We start from the raw sequence: 20,616 nt of genomic DNA on the forward strand, positions 1-20,616 counted from the left end.
AAACAATTCAATTTCATGCTAAAATAATTTGATTTCAAACTAAAATCAAATTAATTCCAAATATAATCAACTTAATCATAAATTCGAACACTCAAGTTTATATCAAAACATGTTATATACTATTTAGCCCATTGGTAATGGTGTTTCAACCATCACACCAATGTTATTCCTTAAAACTTGCAACCAAGAACAGAAGCACTTTATTGCCTCTAAACACAAGGTCACCACAACACTGCCGCTAGACCTCTTACACATCGTCTGGACACCGAGATCACCACAACGGCAACGGGTGGCCCCATTGTCTATTATAATTGGACCGCAGCTGGATAGGGGATATTTCATCCTATATGATTGGTCAGCGGAAATAGCTCCGCCTACCTCTGTAATCTGTATTATCATTTTGGTTGTAACTTAGGTGTAAACAAAGGCCAACAACACAGTCTCAAAATATCATTACATCTACACTAAAGAAGTGAGTCCTTTGTGTATACCAATTGTTTACAAAACTCTCTCTCTCTCTCTCTCTCTCTCTCTCTCTCTCTCTCTCAGGAGGTATATCTCACATGGATAAACTTGTCTAAACCGCTACCATGAATCATTGTTCTGTCATCTCTTAATTTGCTTCTCTTGGATGCTGATTCACACACACACACACACACACACACACACACACACACCTTCTGCCCTTATTTAGTGAGTGCCTTTCATGAATGGAAAGGATGCACTCTACACTGCTCTTATACAAGTATTGTAGTAAGCTTTTCATCTCAACAAACCATTCCCTCATTTAACACTCTTCATCATCATACACTTCACCACAGCTGGATTTCTTCCTGCCTTCCATCATTATTTTCATGGTTACTATTTTGAACTTGCAAGTGTATGTCTCTCCTTCCCTTCATAAAATCTCACTGCACAAGACTTTCTACTTACACCTGATTTTATCCACCTGAATAATAAAAGTTCACTACTCAACTCATTATCCCTTTCACCAGCAGAATCTGGAATGATTTGCCTTTTCCAGTTTCCCCATCTTCCTGTGAATTTAAACATATACATATATATATATATATATATATATATATATATATATATATATATATATATATATATATATATATATATATATATATATATATATATATACATATATATGAAACATATGGTAAATACTAGGCTGACTGTCCTATACAAGGTCCCCAGACAAAGCACCACACTCATGCACACATCATTCTCCCTTTACCCCTGTTGGCCTCTAGTGGAAAGGGTTAGTCTCATGGAAACCCTATTATATACCAGGAGCTTAGGCATAACAAAGCTGGCCACATACTTCCACAGTAAGGCCTGTCAGCATACACTGGTTTATCCCTGTCCCTTCATAATGAGATTTCCCTACCTCACACTTACACCAATCCTTAGACCACAGCAGATCCAGGAGATTTCCAACAGAGTGCCCCACAGCCTAACTGGATCCATTTGACAATGGGCCCTGCCAGATGCAACCACATCAGATGTATCTGTGAGTCCCAGGGGTCAATGAAACAGTGTCATTTTCAGGTACTCACCACTATCACTCTCCATTCACCTCTATCACACACAATCACTCTTGGTTGCTGCACAGTTCTTCCTCTCTCATTCAGTGCTTTCTACACACATTTCAACCTTTCATGGCACACATCTCACTTCACTATTTTCTTTACCAGTTTACTGCCCTCCATTCTTTCCACATGCCCAAACCATCTTAACACACACTGATCTGCCTGTCCAGCTAACTCTCTTAGAACACTAGTTCTTCTTACCTCCTCATTTCTTATTCTGTCTCTCTATCTTAGTTTACACATACTTCTCAAACCCTTTGTTTCCATTACATTTAACCATTTCTTCTCCACTGCTCCCATGTTCCATCTTTCAGCACTATATAACATGCAACCATACAGCACAACACAGCCTCTGCCTAACACCATCATATTTACTTCCTTAACCACATCATCCATGTAGTACAAGTTGGATAACCATGGTGACATTACACAACCCTGATGCAAACCTACTTTTACAAAGTACAACTCACTCACACTACCACCAACTTTCACACATGCCTTGCTATTTACTCTTCACACCTTCCAGTAATCTGGCTCCAGCTTCATAGACTTTCAGAGCATCCCATACTCCTTTCCTGTCAATCCTATCACATGCTTTCTCCAAGTCCATGAACACCAAAGAGACTTCCTTTCTTTTCCCAAAAAACTTTTCATACTTACTGCAAAAATCTGGTCTGCACAATCTCTTCCCTTTCTAAAATCTCCCAGTTCCTCTTGGATGGCATGTTCTGTTCATTCTCTCATCTTCCTAATCAACACCTTACCATACACCTTTCCTATCACACTTAACAAGCTTACATCCCTATAGTTAGAGCATTCCCATCTGTTCTCTTTTCCTTTATACAAGGGAACTATACATGCATTTGTCAAAGTCTTGTGGTAACTTGCCAACCACAGTATGATGCTATCCCCACTATTCTTCAAGCACTGTACAGTACATCTATCCAGACCTGCAGCTTTTCCTTTCCTCATTTCCCTCACAGCCTCTTTTAGCTCCTTTCCCTTGATTTAACTCTCCTAATGCCATTAATTGCATTTCCTCCACCAACAGCATAAATCACTGTTTTATCCTTCTCCTCTACATTTGACAATCCTTCAAACTATTCACCCCATTTTTTTTTTTTTGTAGACTGCATCCTTCACACTTAGCACTGTCTCATCACCTTCCCCACACATATGGCAGGACACAGTGTCTTCCTCACAGCCTACACAAAGACTTGCTCACATGGATTAGTTTGCATTCAAGACATCCTAAAGCATTTCATTTAGTGGACAAATCTTCACATATGAATCTGGTCCTCATATTACAGGAAGGATACTGGTCTGTTTAAGTTCATACATATGAGAATGACTTAGAAGACACAAGAGAGAAGAAATATTCCTTTTCAAAGGAGACTGAAGCTTTTGTGAATTTATATTTCTTAAGAGAGGTGCAAGGGGATCTGAAAGAGGTCTTTAAGTGGTATAAGAGGGTGACAAAATCCTCAGGGTCAGTAATCAGAATAGTATAAGAAATAATGGGCTCAGGCTTGATAAAGTTTAATCTAACAGAGGTAGAAAGAAATTGTTTATCAAATAGTGTTAAATGAATGGAACAGACTCAGTAATCAGATTTTTAGTACAGTGAGTAGAGAGAGCTTTGGGAGAAAATTAGTCATGGATGGGAGTCATAAGTGGAAATATGTAGGTATGTTTCATAAAGAGACTTCCATGTGTAGATCTGATGGCTTCCAATCAGTCAACAGAAACTGGAAAGTAACAACTAAAGTCAGTGGTGAGTGTAATGCTGTGATGAGCAGTGCATCTTGAACCCAAATACAAAGACACCATTTTGTATGGCAGCCTACATCCTGGGATGGCTGCCACAGAGTGACAGGCTGACTAAACAGTACGTCATTTGTGCTTTATGCAGCAATGTGTAAAGATCATGAAGCACAGGCATCCAGGAGGAATATTAGCACAATGGTTTTCTGAACACTTTACAACAAATTATGCTACACAAGGCTTTTTCAATCATTTTACCATTTTGATCCTATTTTAAAATGCATGACTGTTGAAATTTGCTAATACTTCTGTACATGCCTTGTATTTTTACACTAGAATAATTCCCACTATCAACTTGATGAACAACTGAACATATCCTGCATCAGCCACTACTGCCCTGTCTTTCCCCTACATATTGCTGCAATCAGCCACACAGTATCCTACATCAGTCACTACAATCCCTCCCTTCCATGCATGTTGCTGAAACACACAGTATCCTGCATAAGCCAATACAAATATATAGATCAATCAGCCTGTCATTGTACTCAACAACACAAATTCTGCCAGTAATCTTAAGGAGTGATGAATATCTATACCAATGCTATAAGACAGGCCAGTGTGGTAGCACACAGTTAGTTCTTGCTTTTGTACATAAGTGCTGTACAGACAAGATCACTGAAAGTCACTGCTCCATTCACCTAGTTATCTTGAAGTATCTAATATTTCTTCCTTAATGAATATCACAAAGTTGCTCAAAACACAGCAAGTACTGTAGTAATGTTGATGACAATGACCACAAAACTGAAACCTCCATACCCAAACAGCAGTCTTGCTCATTGCCTAGCTGTATCCATGTCTCACAGACCAGCAACAACACACTGGGACTGCACTCATCATATAACCGTTACAATACCCTGCCTTGCCTTTCTTTGGCTTGCCTGTATCTCACAGACCAGTAACAACACACTGGAACTGCTCTTATCATAATTGTTATGATATCCTGCCTTACCTTGCCTTGCCTGTGGTTCACTTGCCAGTAACAGTATAATGGGACTGCACTTGTAATAACGTGTCTCTACATACTGACACCAGCCAAAACAGATCTGATATACCCAGAGTGATAAGATGAGTAATTCTGGCAAAGTGCATAAGGAGTGATGAAGAAACTCTTCACCACACGTCTGCAGTTCTGCTGGCTCGGCTGACTTGGCATGTGTTGTCATTACTTTTGGTATTTTCCTTTAACAAGGCAGGCAGGTGAGAAACATAAAATGTTCTTTCTAGCACATAAGTTACACCTCTTAACATAGAGAACTTGCATGCTCAGGCACATACATGCCACCTTTTTTTTTTTTATCATGATCAGTTGATCTACTCCTGCTACAAAGGCCATAAAGTATGTCACAAGATAACAATCACAAAGTATTCACACTCAGTATATATATATATATATATATATATATATATATATATATATATATATATATATATATATATATATATATATATATATATATATATATATATATATATATATATATATATATATATATATATATATATATATATATATATATATATATATATATATATATATATATATATATATATATATATATATATGCACTTTGAAACTATCTGTTATACTATGAAAATATTATATACAAGCACCCATGAATCACAACCATGTATACTTTCCTCTTTCACCTACAGTAACCTCTCACTCACTTTGTGGCACCAGACTGGTGGTGGTGTGATGTCCTTGACACTGCTGCACATGCTGCCACGACTGCAGCACTCCTCATTCTGAATCTGAAAGCAACAAAAATTACAAGAAAAAATTTTCTTTAATGATAAATGGAAGTACACAAATCAGTATGATAAGATGAATGAACAATGTCACAGTAAAGAGTTGAGAAAAGCAGATTAGCAGCACCAATGAGTGATAACACTACACAGGTTGTCTTGGTCAAGCCTGTGTTAGCTAACATACATGTGCAAAGAGTACACCAATTGTATTAGTTTGGTTGTGTGTGAAGTAACATGATAGCAAAAATACTACACAAATTGCGTTAGTGTGGCTGGAAGTGAAGTAAGATGGATGTGTAGATTACATGCAATGAGTAAGTTCAACTGTGAGGTTGCATGGAGGTGCAAGGACAACACATGTTGTGCCAGTTGGGTTATGTTAGGTAACATAGATGTGCACAGACTACACAGGTTGGATTACTTAGGGTGTGTTAATAAATATCCAGAATCATAGTGCAGCATTATACTAAACATTATAGCCAAATATAGACTAATTAACCTGATAGCACACTCTTATAAGATACTGGTGAGAGCAATTCAGGAGAAGATAGTGATGAGAAAGGGGGACATGCTGACAGAAGAACAGACAGACTTTGGACCAGGCAGAAGGACGAATTCTCCCTTATTGAAATGACTGAAAGATTGTAGGAGAAAGGAAAAAATGTGTACTGTTTGTTCACTGATTTTGAACAAGTATTTGGCTCTGTCAGGAGACCAGCTTTGGAGGCCATATTGAACTGGTTTGGGCTCAAAGACATAGTTCATTGCGAAATTGAACAAAGAAACAAGGGCATCAGGAAAGAAAGTCACAATACCCACCGAAGAATTTTAATACAAGAGGGATTCTGCAGGGCTTCCCATTATTGCCACATCTATTCAATATATTCTTAGAGTTCATTATGAGAGAAGCCCAGGACATTATGAAGAGAGTGGAGTGCACATAGGTGGCCAGTACATCAGCAATCTTAGGTATGCTGACAACATAGTCTTGGTATCCAAATCAGCTCAGGAACTTCAGAAGGTAAACACTCTGTAGATAACCTGTAGTAGGTATACAATGAAAATAAACATACAAAAGACGAAGTCAAATGTTAATAAGTTCAGCAGATGTAGAACAGGTGGATGTATTTAAATATTCAGGAGTGTACATAACCCAAGAGAAAGACTTGTTCAGACTAGTGAGAGAGTGAGTCAGAGATGTATAGAACTACTAAAAGTTTGAGGTGCCTGTTCTATAATTTTTCGCAAATAAAATTTTAACATAGCATTGGACAATGTTGTGTTGTGCTTAGTTGCAGCGCCCATCACTACCTCAGAGAATCTCTTCCTCCATTCCTCCTTCCTTCTCCTCCTCCTCCTACTACTACTACTACTACTACTGCTATTAATACCACTCTCCCACCCTCCTCTCCCTCCTTCCTTCTCCTTCTCCTCCTACTGCTACTACTACCACACTCCAACAATACTCCCCCCTTCATTTTTTTCCTTCCTCCTCCTCCATTCCTCATTTCCTCCTTCTCCTCCTACTGCTACTACTACCACACTCCAACAATACTCCCCCCTTCATTTTTTTCCTTCCTCCTCCTCCATTCCTCATTTCCTCCTTCTCCTACTTCTACAATCTACACATTTCAGTCTGGAAAATACCTGGAAATGCCTGGCAAACCCTGGGAGTTGAGGGATATATTAAGGAAGAGATACTATAAGGAAAGAGAGAAGATCCTGTAATGATGTGTTTTCACAGTGGGGTCTCTGAATGGGGCTGCATCCTTCAATTTACTTAAGCCTCATTTAGAGCATTTTGGAAGTTATTTATCTATTTTCGAGATTAATTCTGGTTTTCCTTCATGTCTGAGTCTGAAAACACCCAGAAGTTTTGGTAAATATTGATGTACAGACGGGGAGGGAGGGAGGACAAGTGTCCATCTCGTCCCTTATATTTACGTAGCTAAATTTGATTTTGAAAATGACAGGAAGAAAGAAGACACCTAGACGGGAATGCACTACATATTCTGATTTGTCATATACTTTAACTAATATCATGAATATCAAAATATTTCAAGCCTCAGTTAGTAATAATGAAAAATCCACAAAAACAATATAAGTTTTACAAACAGTGCCACAATACACACACACACACACACACACACACACACACACACACACACACACACACACACACACACACACACACACACACACAAACACACATACACATATATATATATATATATATATATATATATATATATATATATATATATATATATATATATATATATATATATATATATATATATATATATATATATGCTGGTCCCCAAATATGGTCCGAAGTGGTAGTCAAAAACTGAAGGATAAGTGTCTTGAAATCTCCCTCTTGAAGGAATTCAAGTAATAGGAAGGGGGAAGTACAGAAGCAGGCATGGAGTTCCAGAGTTTACCAAAGAAAAGAATGAATGATTGAAAATACTGGTTAACTTTTTGCATTAGAGAGGTGAACAGAATAGGGGTGAGAGAAAGAAGAAAGTCTTGTGCAGCAAGGCTGCAGGAGGAGGGGAGGCATGCAGTTAACAAGATCAGAAGAGCAGTTAGCATGAAAATAGCAGTAGGAGATAGCTAGAGATGCAACCGTTTTTTTTTTTTTTTTTTTTTTTTTTTTTTTTGCGGTGATTAGAAAGAGGCTGAAGATAGTCAGATAGAGGAGAGGAGTTGATGAGATGAAAAGCTTTTAATTCCACCCTGTCTAACAGAGCGATATGAGTGGAACTTCCCCAGACATGTGAAGCATACTCCATGCGTGGACGGTTAAGGCCTTTGTACAGAGTTAGCAGATTGGAGGGGCGGGGGTGGGGGAGAAAAATTAGCGGAGACGTCTCAGAACACCTAACTTCATAGAAACTGTTTTAGCTAGAGATGAGATGTGAAGTTTCCAATTTAGATTATAAGAAAAGGACAGACCGAGGATGTTCAAGGTAGAGAAGGGGGACAGTTAAGTGTCACTGAAAAAAAGGAGATTGTTTTCTAGAAGGTTGTGTTAAACTGATAGCTGGAGGGATTGAGTTTTTGAGGCATTGAACAATACCAAGTTTGCTCTACCCCAATCAGAAATTTTAGAGAGATCAGAAGTCAGCCATTCTGTGGCTCCCCTGCGTGAACTATTTACTTCCTGAAGGGTTGGAAGTCTATGAAAAGATGTGGAAAAGTGCAGGGTGGTATTGTTAGCATAGGAGTGGATAGGACAAGAAGTTTGGTTTAGAAGATCATGATGAATAATAGGAAGAGAGTGGGTGACAGGACAGAACCCTGAGGAACTGCACTGTTAATAAATTTAGAATAACAGTGACTGTGCACCACACTCAGAAAGAAAACGTGAGATGAAGTTACAGAGAGAAGGATAGAAGCCGTAGGAGGGTAGATTGGAAATCAAAGCTTTGTGCCAGACTCTACCAAAAGCTTTTGATATGTCTAAGGCAACAGCAAAAGTTTCAACAAAATCTCTAAAATAGGGAAGAGGAAGAGAGGGGAGTGCTGGGGGGAGGAGGAGAGAGGGATTGGAGGAGGTAATAACATAACTACTAGTTAACAAGTAACTGGGAATGGAGAAGGAGGAGGGAGAGGAAGAGGCAGTGATGATGGAGGTGGGGAAAGGGAGATGGGAGGACAAGGAGGAGGGAGTGAAGGCGGTAGTTTAAGGGAGGGGGAGGAAGGTAGTGATGAGGAGGAGAGGGTAGTGTTGGAGGGAGAAGGAGAAAGGGATCGGAGGGGGTAATACCAGAACTAACTGTAGTTAAAAAGTAATTGGAGGAGGAGGAGGAGCTGGTGATGGTAGTGGTGAGGGGACTGAGGTGGAGACGCCCTGACCATGGGAATGGATGAGGGGGAGGGGGGGAGGAGCCCAGGAGATTTGACTTGACCATGAATTTATCTAACCTTTAAAAGTTCCGAAATGACTCAGCACTAATAACTTGATTACAGAGTCTATTCATTCATCTACCTATCTATTTGAAAACTATTTCCTTCCTATATCTTTTCATCAGTCTAATTAAGTTAGACTTATTATTTTTTGTCCTATCCTGATTATTCTCTCTCTCTTTCTCTCTCTCTTACTCGGGAGGAGAACGAAATGAGATCTAACAAGTCGTCCGTAATCATCAAGATCAAATCAGTTATCACAGTTTTTTTCATCACAGCACACACGTTTCTCTAAACTCAATAGTTAAGTATGGAAATTATGACAAATGTATGTGAAGAAATTTTTTAAAGTGTTTCTTTACATGTATGTATATCGTTGTTATTTGTTAAAAAAAAAAATTATATATATATATATATATATATATATATATATATATATATATATATATATATATATATATATATATATATATATATATATATATATATATATATATATATATATATATATATATATATATATATATAACCCATACCTAAATCAATACTTTAAAATTTTATCCTGTAAAGAAAAGTCTTAAGGAACACGATGACGTAACCAAATATTTCGTGCGCTTCGTACACAGAAGGTTATGAAGCACAATTATATAACAATGTTTGTTAGAGTGGCGTACACAGCCGCAACAAGTCAAATAGGTACACTTAGTGGATTTCGTAATTACGATGCTGTAAAAGGCTACATCTATATAGATATCAAGACTTAAAGAGATAAAGTGTCACATTCCACTGCGCGGCCGTAAGGTTGGGTTGGGCAGCACCACCAGTAAAGAGTAAGGAGAGGAAGGTCAGGACTGCCGAAGGTCGCGTCGCAGCGCATCACGGCACGCCAAGGAGCGCGTCCCGGGGCATCAGTTGTGCCATTACCGCAGTGCAGTGTCATCGTGCGTTGTAACTCGTAAGGTACTGTTGATAAGCATTACCGTGTTATCGGTACTGTCAGGTGCTATCAAAGTGCCATGTCCTGAAGCCACGCGTTGAGAGTCCAGGTCTGCTTCTCCAGCTTGTTCCATCGCTTCCTTTTCAGCAAAAGGTGAAAATATTTTCTGTCTCACAAAAATGCCTTTATGAAAGCACTGCTCCTTTATCCTATTGCATAAATCTTTCAGAGGAGCAGAATGGTATGGTGAGTGCACGGTGCCAGAACAATGACGTTCCCAAATATTTGTGGGACTAATTTAATTTAATTACATTTCACAGCTCTCTTCCTCTGCCGCATCTCACGTAACCCTGTGGTCACCCTTCTTCCTTAGGCCGCAGCCTCACAATACTTGGTGCACATGCTCGTGCTGGCTGCAGTGTATAGCGGTCCCCACAGGTAGCAGTGCGATCCTCTGATACAATCTTCACCTCCCTATCACTTTGTGCCTCCCAGTCCCTCCCCCTACAGTATCTCATATTACCTCCTCAGCGAGGCACAATACGAGATCTAATAACACATGTATAAACAACATCATCTATATTTGTGAGTGATTACTACCATTTAACAACCTTCGATACCGTTATATATTTAGTTCCGAAATTATTATGCAATTTTGAGTGCTTGGAATTGACACGAACGTGAACGGCAACGATAAAGGCTGAGGAAAGTTGTAACTTTTTTTAGGTCATGGAGTCCTCCAAGCCCTCGAAGAACCCCAGAACAGCATCAGAAGTCACAAAGGAGTGGCTGGAAGTTGTCTTGTGTCAGTATGAGTCCAAAACCAGTCCAAGGTCAACTGTGAAGGTTAACTCCTTCGAGGTGAATCCAGGTCAGTCATCAGCAATGTGTTTATCATAATTAGAATCTACAAAAATGGATTAACTGAATTCGTTACTCAAAAAACCCCAATACTGCTTATTCATCAGGAAAATAAGACAATCACTCTTAGATAAGTAACTTCTGTAAACCCTTTATAAAGTGTTGTTCTTTCTCTAAACCACTAATCACCGTTTTGTAAGTGCAGTAATTGTACAAACAAAAATATTTCAGTATTTTAAGTAGACCGCAGAAAACGGCCTTACATGGATGTAAATACCGGGTGTTCTAAAAAAAAGTATATGTTACATTCTAAAAACCCACATATCAATAAATGCAAATGGAAGCAAGATGAAACTGATACCATTTAAAAAATAAAATCAAGTTTTGTCCTGTTAATTTTGGCAACCAAGAACAACGCTATGGTAGGTTGCGTTTGGCAAAATATGGACTACGGTTTGTAGTCTCTTGTAACCCGCGCCGCGCACATTGAAGATCTGTAAAAAAAAGTTTATAAAAAAAAAAGAATATCTTGCACTTTATTTTTTTAGTATAGAAACTTGAAAATATTAGCTTTCAGGATATTCTCCATAGTTATTAAGATATAGTGTCGTAATGTGACATGTAACATATATATATATATATATATATATATATATATATATATATATATATATATATATATATATATATATATATATATATATATATATATATGTGTGTGTGTGTGTGTGTGTGCGCGTGTGTGTGTGTGTTCAAAGAAATGTTTACTCCAGGTTGTGGGAAGGGCGAAAACTTCAGCAGCGACGTGATGAGGATCGTGGCTGAGGGCCTGGTGACGCCAGCAGGAGGAACACCCTCGCGCGCACATTACAGCTTCATCGCAAAGTTCCTCACCGGCAGCGAGTTCGAGCATACAATGGCAATGGAGTTCGGGGCACCCCAGAAGGAGTCACTCACCCTCTCCGAAGTCCTGCCTACCTTAAATACTTTCCAGGAAGAGCGAGGTGGTGACAAGTATCGCATTAACGCGCCTGAGTACGTGTACGGCGTGTGCAAAGATGGCGAATACTTGTTGATGATGCAGGATCTCATGGAGGCCGGGTATGTGTTGCACGTGCTGTGTTCAGTACTGGAGTGGACGGGAACATGAACATACTCCTCTACTCAACAATGTTAGCCATTGTACTGCCATCACAGCATAAAGTAGTGATTCATGCTAGTAGGACACAGTCCTTGTAATACTAAAACTACAGACAGCCACGTCTGACAGTATTACAGCCTCGTATTTCTTACCTGTCTGCCTCTTCCACAGGTTCAAAGTGGGGGATAAACGACGTGGCCTGAGCCTTTCGCAGCTTAAGATAGCAGTACAGAATTTGGCTCATCTCCACTCTGTCTCTTACGCCTTCAACCACACCCACGACTTCCTGACTAAGTACCCAAACTTCATAACAAATCCACTCATGACCGATATAATGGGGGTATTTGTTCGGGTGCTCTTAGAGGGTATTATGGACAACTTTTTAAAAAATCGGGAGGAGGAGTTCCCAGGAGTGCTAAAGACCCTCGCCTCTAACAAAGACAAGCTGGTCAGTAAAGTGACAGACATTCTAAGTGTCAGCGGGAAGGAAGCAATCTTGTGCTTGTGCCATGGAGACTACTGGACCAACAACTTCATGTTTAAATATGACAAGGAAGGCGATGTGGAAGACTTTGCAATGATCGACTGGGGGAATGTGGGGTGGCGAAACCCCGTTATAGACCTTCTTTACGTCATCCATACATCCACGCAGCAAGATTTACGACGAGACCACCTGAGGGAGGTGCAAAAGCTTTATTATGACACCTTCACCTCCACTGCCGCCAACCTGGGAGCAGCCTTGCCACACTGGAGATTCGAGGACTTCCTGATGGAATACCAAAAGTCAGCTTTGATGGGCGTGGTTTTCGGTCTCCTTGTGAACTTACTAACACTTTCAGCGTCCGCAAAAAAATTAAGCCAAGGCACCCTCAGCACTGGCTTCATCTCCTGGCTGAGAGTGAAGTTTGCTAAGGTTATGATGTCCATCCCGAATTCGTGGCTGATTAAGATGGTATACATGGGCACAAAGAAAGCATGGAAACCATATTTCGAAGAATTGGCATCTATGAACAACCCTGAGATGACAACTCGTGTGACAAATTTAATAACTGAAGCCTATCAAGACGGTGTGCTGAATATATAACCCTCCTGCCCCAAGCTCTGTGTTTGTCCCCCGCTCCCGTCACCCATTCGTCTTAAAGTCGTTCTACACGGTGTTGCTTTAAACGCTGGATGCTAGCTTCTTTTGTCGCTAACTTCTCGTTCTCTTTTCTCGTTCTGGCTGATGAAGCTGCAGACAATTCACCGCTTACACGTTGCTGGTAAAATGTATGAGATTGCCAGCACTGCGGAGGTGTGGTGATGGAAGTCTCAGGTGTCCCGGTGCCGCGGGACGGTGCACTTCCAGCCGCCATGACACTGCACGAGTCTTCCAAGCCAAAATTCGGCTGTAGCATTGTCCCACCGTTTGCATTAGTTCAATTACTCGTAGATTAGCCTGGCATGTCTGTGGGAGTCCGAAGCTGTTGGTCTCCATCAATCAACCATTACGGTAGAGGTCAAGTGATTCCTTAATTGTTTTATACAAACATATTACTTTTTAACGCTTCTTCGTCTTTCTCCAGATTATTGTTTGTAAGGTGGACGAGCATCAAGCATTTGAGCAGTCTTTCAGTCTTATGTTCTACAAGGACAAATGTTATTCTTCAGTCGCATTAGTTTTCCATTTTCCTCGAACGATCCACAGAAAACAAAGAAGCAGACAGCACAACACGCAGGTCTACCCTTCCGAATCGTGGGGCTTTCATTAACTGCTGCGTAATCTTCCGCAGTCGTCCTGACTTATCTCTTCTTTCCAAGCTGCTGTTGAGTTTGCACGCTATTGTCTAGAGTCTAACTGTAGACACTAGTGGTCACGGTGGAAATGCTAAAGTTTCTCCCAGCGACAACTAAATATTGAGATTTGACAATCTTAGACTCTAGCGAATAAGAAAAGCCGCGTCTTTATTAGATTTCACCAACAAGGTCTTCAGCGAAGCAAAAAGGTTGTCCAAATCCAATAAAATCAGCACCGTATAAATGACGATTAAGGAAATAATGTAATTTACAAAAAAAAAAAAGTAACAGTAGGAAAATATAAGTGAATTCACTTATGTTATTCTATGGTAAAGGTGTCGCAAAAAATGTACCTATTGTTATCTACCCTTATATTAGAAAGAATGCTAGGTCTGCCTGCGTGTCTTTGTCTGTTGCATTTTAAAAGCAAATAATCCAAATTCAAAGAAAAAATTACATCACGAAATGGTCGATAACCCCGTTGCAAGAAAAATCTACAGTTTCGATTCCTTGGAAATTCGTCTGTAAAAACTAAACAAAAAATCAAGAGGCAAAGCAGCACTGGAGTGAGGATGAGTTCCTAGGCATCATGTCCATCCTGCCATAAAATTATGCATTTTCTGTGACAGCATCCCAGTCTCTGCTATTTTCTTTCAAGATGTTTTATGCAGCATTGCTATATATGTATGGGTAGCCGGTTATACTCTGTTCATGATACAAAAGCCACTCCGCGCTCCTGGGGCTCTGCCTTGACCTCTTACTGGATGACCCAGATCAATGGAACTAATGCACTTTACAGTTCTTCATTTCATTAAAAAGAATGTAACAAGTATTTGACTTTCTTAAGTTGAGATTTTTTAGTTCTTAGAAAGTGTCACTTTTTAAGAACTCACATATCAAAAACTACAAATGGAAGCAAGATGAAACTGGTACCATTTAAAAGATATAATCGTCAGGTTTTCTTTTGTTAATCTGCGCCGCGCACATCGAACATCTAAATTAAAAAAGAAAAAAAAAAGTTTAATAAAAAATAATTTCTTGCACTTTTGAGCTCAGATTTTTAGTACAGAAACTTGAAAACATTAGCTTTCGGGGAACATAAATTGTTTTTATATACTCCATAGTTATTAAGATATAAAGTGTCGTAATGTGACATATACTTTTGAAACACCCTGTATAATGTACAAGCTTTGGAGCAATAAACAGACTTGGAGAAGGCTTGTTTCCGTTATCCTCTCTGCCCACTGCGATGGCCCTAAGGGACTTACACCGTTCAGACTACTCTGGGTTGGGTGACATGAACCAGGCAGGGAAGATGCTGAGGAAATTTAACCTTGCCACCTGAGTTGGTAAAGCTTAGGCGCCTAAGGGAAGCCTATACCGCTAGAGCTCATGCTCTGGTCCGCGCAGTCTAGCAGTTTAGGGTGTCGCCTGAGTCGCTAAAGGTAGGTTGCCACACGCGCACTTTTTGGGCACGACGTGGCACGAGGTGAGTGCGCGCCACACCGCGAGTAGAAACAGTACAGAAACAGAGACGTCGGGTACATTGCGCGCAAGGGTGTGGCGATGTGGCACGAGGTGAGCCCGATCTGGGCACGAGGTGTTGCGAGACGTGACACGAGGTGATCACGACGTGGGCACGAGGTCATCGCGACGTGCACACGAGGTGTGGCCCAACCCGACGATCCGTTTTGAGGGGTCGCACAGGCATTTTAATTAATTACGAGGTTGTTGCCGATGTACTGTCACGATATGTCACGGGGTGTTGTGAGGATGCGTCCAATATTTGCAGCGCCTCCCAAGCGGTATATAAAGGGTGGGGAATGATGATCAAGTCACTCAAAGCTAGACTGGCAAGCAGGGAAGATGGAGGAAGAAAACTACAGACAAGAGGCTCAAGTACTGATGGCAGGAATCCTGATGGTGGCTGCTGCATTGCTGCTGCGAAGAAGACGTCTACAGCAACCTCCCGTGCCACCCCAGCCACGAGCAAGAAGACCCAGAACAATATGGTGCCGTGAATGGCTTACGAGACGATCGATGCATGGCGATTTTCACCACCTGCTGCAGGAGCTCAACCGAGAAGACACCAAGGGCTACAAGAACTTCCTCCGCATCAAACCTGAACTTTTCGGAGAGATGGTGGACCGGCTTACTCCAATCCTCGCCAAAAAAGCCACCAGAATGAGAGAGCCCCTGTCAGTGGGGTTGAAGTTGGCTGTCACCCTCCGATTCCTGGCATCCGGCGATTCATATACGAGTCTGCAATACAGCTTCAGGGTCTCCAAAACCGCCATCTGTAGATTCGTACCTAAAGTCTGCCAGGCCATAATTGACATATACAAACCTGAGGTGCTCAAGTGCCCAAGAACTCCAGAAGAATGGAATCAAGTTGCCGAAGGATTCTCAAAGAGGTGGAACTATCACAAGTGTGGAGGTGGTCTGGATGGCAAGCATGTTCGAGTGAAGAAGCCCTGGCATGCAGGATCACTGTTCTTCAATTACAAGAAGTTCCACAGCATTGTCCTCATGGCCGTCGTAGATGCAAACTACAAGTTCCTGTACGTCGACGTAGGTGCTGAAGGAAGTGCTGGTGATGGAGGAACTTGATTCAAGTGCACCCTTCACGATGCCATCGCGCAGAAACGAGTGGGATTTCCAGAGCACAGCTTCCTGCCGAGTGACGACACGCCAATCCCATTCCACATTGTTGCTGATGATGCCTTCGCCCTCAAGACCTGGCTTATGAAACCTTACTCACATCAATCCCAGGTATACGAAGAAAAAATCTTCAGCTACAGGTTGTCTCGCGCCCGTCGTGTGGTGGAAAATGCTTTCGGTCTCCTGCAGTCACGATTTAGAGTCTTCGGCACTACCATGCTACAACGACCTGCAGTTGTCAAAATTGTCACCATGTGTGGGTGTGTGATGCACAACCTGATATTGGACCGCTACTCAAATTTTCATCCCCAAGAAGTCGACTGCGAAGATGGTGACCATAACGTGATTGATGGATCGTGGAGGAACATACCAAATCTGATGCAACGCCTCCAAACTCGACGGGGAACAAATCCAACGAGAGAAGCAAAGGCCGTCCGAGACTACCTGGCTTTGTACTATGCATCAGAAGCAGGCGCAGTTCCCTGGCAAGAAAGGATGGTATATCCAAGAGGACGACCAGCAGACGAACAAAGGATGGAGCAATAATTAAATAAATAAATAAATAATATATATATATATATATATATATATATATATATATATATATATATATATATATATATATATATATATATATATATATATATATACGAGTATATATAAGCTGTGTTAATAAATGTTATCTGTGTATTTGATAATAAAGAAACCGATTAAGCTTCCTTGACTTTGAATTATACCCCAAAATATAAACTATATACATTATAGGAATATCATATTTGGGTGGGAGGGAATGGGAAAGGAAATAAGAGTAAAATAGAATATATGTTAAAAAAAAATTTTAAATATGAATTTAATGTTTACAAAAATTATTAACTTATTAAGTAATAGGCAAATCTGGATAATTAAACACCTTCATTTATTAATTACATAAGACTTTGGTCTAAAATTGTTAAGATCGTCTGGTTATAAGATTAAAATTTTAGCAAAGAATTTTTCATATTTACGACATTGAAATAAAATCTATACTTGATGGATATATCAAAGCTATAAAATGTTCATATATATATATATATATATATATATATATATATATATATATATATATATATATATATATATATATATATATATATATATATATATATATATATATATATATATATATATATATATATATATATATATATATATATATATATATATATTATGGGGACAGTACCTTTTCCATGTGTGATTCTCTGATTTAATTTTCCAAGTGTTTTACCTTTTACCAGTTATTATTTCAATACCTTATTTATATATTCAGTTATTATTTTCCAAGTTCTTTATTACCAACTCTTCATTATTCCCTTTTATCTGTTATCATTTCAAATCCTCAATTTTCAATCCATTTCTTAACTTCCCAAGTTTTAGTATATTTTTTTTCTCTTTTACCATTTATGTCCCAATTATTTATATTCAGTTTCTAGTTTATAATTTTTTTTTACTGGTAAAAGGAAACATTAAAAAAGTGTTTTTAATGTCTCCTTTTACCAGTTATTATTTTATATCCATACTTATATTATAAATGAAAAGGGAAAAAATATAGTTGTTTTTTTCATATTTATTTCATACATTTTAACATATTTTTATATGCAATACATTTTTATTTTGTTTACATTTACTCGTCGCTATCCTCCGCCTCGTAGCCCTTCGGCGTCTCGATCATGGGGGACATTATGGCCTTTTTCGCCGGCGATTTCGTCTTCTGGCCCTGGAGTTTGGTGGTCGTACTTGTGTGCTGCAGGGTCTTGACGGGGGACGGTGAACAGCCGAGTATAGATTCCCACTGTATTGGTTCCTCCATGAGGCTGATCATGTACGCGATCTTGGAGAAGAGTACTCCATGATGCATGGGGGAAACCTTCTTCAGGCGAGTGTACATAAATTCAACAAACTGCCGGATGTCAGCGTCAGGTCCCTCGACTGGTGGTTTTCGTGTAGCTAGCAGCTGTGCACTCTGGAGTAGTTCTTGGATGGCACTGCTCTCCTGGGTAGATTTGGTGGATCGTGGGCTGGATAGTTCCTCCTCCTGCCGTTCCTTCTTCCTCTTCCTCCTGGCAATTGAGTGGGCCGATAGGACAGACTCATGGCTGGAGGAATCTTGATCGTCACTTTGTCTGCCGAAGTCATCACTAGGGTGCGTACTTTCGTGGGCGATGTGACCTGCCAGGAAGCCCCAAACCTCGACGATCTTCTGCTCCCTCTGCGTCCTCGGCCTGGCTGCTGATCCACTCTTGCTCTCCCTCTTCTCGATTTTCCCAAAATCTGTTCTCTTCTTGTCCACCACCTTCTTCACCTGCTGGTGAGAACAGTCCGAGAAAGTTTGGGCCAGGTCCTTCCAGAGGCTCTCCTTCCACGCCGGATTCAGCCACTTCTCGTTCCGCTTATCGTAGAGCTCTGGATGCAACTGGACGTAGTTTGCTATCTCCCTCAGTTGGTCGTCGTTGAAGGGGTAGTCCTGAACGTCTTTCTTGGATGGCCGAGTGCGTTTCCTGGAGAGCCCAGCAACAGGTTGTACCTTCACCACTTCCACATCAGGAACGTCAGTGTCGTCAGGAACCTCAGGAGGAACATCACCAGTTTCTTCCTCCTGCAGACTCGGGGAAGACTCCTGCTGTGGTGCTTGCTGCTTGCCTTTCTTGGGCATCTTGGAAAGGTTGGCTGGAGATGGGAGGGTTCTTCTTCTGTCTGTGTTTGCGAGATAAGTGACCATGTGGCCCACGGGTGCTGTTTATATACCCCTTGGATCAGGTCACGTGAGAGGCAATTATACAGCTCGCCACCACCTCGCGCTAACTTCGTCCCCACCTCGGACTAACGTCGCGCCCACCTCGCACTAACCTCGTACCACCCCGCACCACACCTCGTGACACCTCGCGCCCAGGTAGCACGAGCTCGCACCACTGCGCGCCAGGCGCGACGTCGTGCCAATAGGCGCGAGGTGTCTCGAACAGGGTACGAGGTGTCACGAGGTGATGGCACGAGGTGGGGCCGACGTCGCCACTTCGTACCACGTCGGGAAAAAAAATGAAACTGTTTTAATTTTAACGCGACGTCGTGCCACCTGCCTCGACTTCCCCGACTTGGTGGCAAGAGGTCTGCACGAGCTGCCGCGCTGTTGGGCACGAGTTGGCGCGAATTGGGTGCGCACTCACCTCGTGCCACGTCGTGCCCAAAAAGTGCGCGTGTGGCAACCCGCCTTAAGGGAACAGCGGCCCACGACTGCACGGTGAGCACGGAGGAACGGCACCGCCCTGCAGACACTCGGCGCACCGGACTGAGGGAGCTGCGGCCTGCTGCCCCAGTACCGTGACCTGCCGAAGAGGACTCAGCCGGCGGAGAGGACGTACCACGACGACGGAGGCCAGTAGGAGGTGAAGGGAGGGATAACGGCTCATCTACCACCACCGTCCACCCCCATGGATACACAGCAATATATTCCTTGATGTTCAAGAATGGTTGATGTGGAAGTAGTACAGTGTGGTAGTACTCTACTCAGAAGTAATGAAACCTATATCACGTGAAATATAGAGAGCTTTGCTATTATATGGTATGTGTTTAGTTAAGATCAACCACGTGGTTTCGGAGGTAATGCTTGTGGATAGCGTTACGCCTGGGGCCAGACTGGGCTGACCATCTTCTTGAACTTGCTCTGCTCGAAAATACATTTTCAGCATGTTAGAGTCATATATGAGCCGATCTTTTTTTTTTTTACGAAATCTGAAAACAAGTAACTTTTTTTCACATTAACGATGAAGAACTATTAAGTAGGTCATTAAAGAATTATGGAAAATTGTACGAAAGTGGGTCATTGCATCCTCCTGCCACTCCGAGAGCAATGACTTCTCGATTCCTACAGAAATACCTGTCAAACCAATCCAGACAGCGGTCAGGGGCTTCAAGGTTCGCACGGAAGTCAACCAGTCCATATATTTTGAAATCAATAAAAAAAAAGACACGTCGATAGACGGTCTTGTTCAAGAGTCGAGAAACCTTCCGTGTTCACGTCTGTAAGATGTATTTTGCGTTTTCCTTCAATCATAAACTGAAATATATCCGTTGTCAGATCAACAAATCTGAGGACTTAATATTGAAAGAAAACGTTGAACCCG

At 41.0% G+C, this 20,616-nt stretch overlaps 1 protein-coding gene and 1 long non-coding RNA gene across 3 annotated transcripts; one reads left to right on the forward strand and one right to left on the reverse strand.

Moving 5' to 3' along the window:
- Nucleotides 1-3,121: 3,121 nt before the first annotated feature.
- Nucleotides 3,122-20,601, reverse strand: LOC135110298 (uncharacterized). The gene is made up of 3 exons (XR_010273178.1): nucleotides 20,370-20,601; nucleotides 5,091-5,174; nucleotides 3,122-3,346 (listed from the first exon to the last, which is right to left on the reverse strand). It is a non-coding gene; the product is annotated as an uncharacterized LOC135110298 (long non-coding RNA).
- Nucleotides 9,818-15,015, forward strand: LOC135110294 (uncharacterized). Of its 2 annotated transcripts, XM_064022475.1 has the most exons (5): nucleotides 9,818-10,176; nucleotides 10,344-10,461; nucleotides 10,750-10,894; nucleotides 11,658-11,985; nucleotides 12,197-15,015. In XM_064022475.1, the coding sequence occupies exons 3-5, from the start codon at nucleotides 10,753-10,755 to the stop codon at nucleotides 13,107-13,109; spliced, it is 1,383 nt and encodes a 460-aa protein (XP_063878545.1). In that variant the 5' UTR covers nucleotides 9,818-10,176; nucleotides 10,344-10,461; nucleotides 10,750-10,752; the 3' UTR covers nucleotides 13,110-15,015. The 2 variants fall into 2 exon arrangements, with proteins under 2 accessions (XP_063878545.1, XP_063878544.1); XM_064022474.1 differs by lacking the exon at nucleotides 10,344-10,461 and having other exon boundaries at nucleotides 9,820-10,176.
- Nucleotides 20,602-20,616: the final 15 nt, after the last annotated feature.

The sequence above is a fragment of the Scylla paramamosain genome, chromosome 20 (assembly GCF_035594125.1).
Source record: "Scylla paramamosain isolate STU-SP2022 chromosome 20, ASM3559412v1, whole genome shotgun sequence".
Lineage (NCBI taxonomy): Eukaryota > Metazoa > Arthropoda > Malacostraca > Decapoda > Portunidae > Scylla > Scylla paramamosain.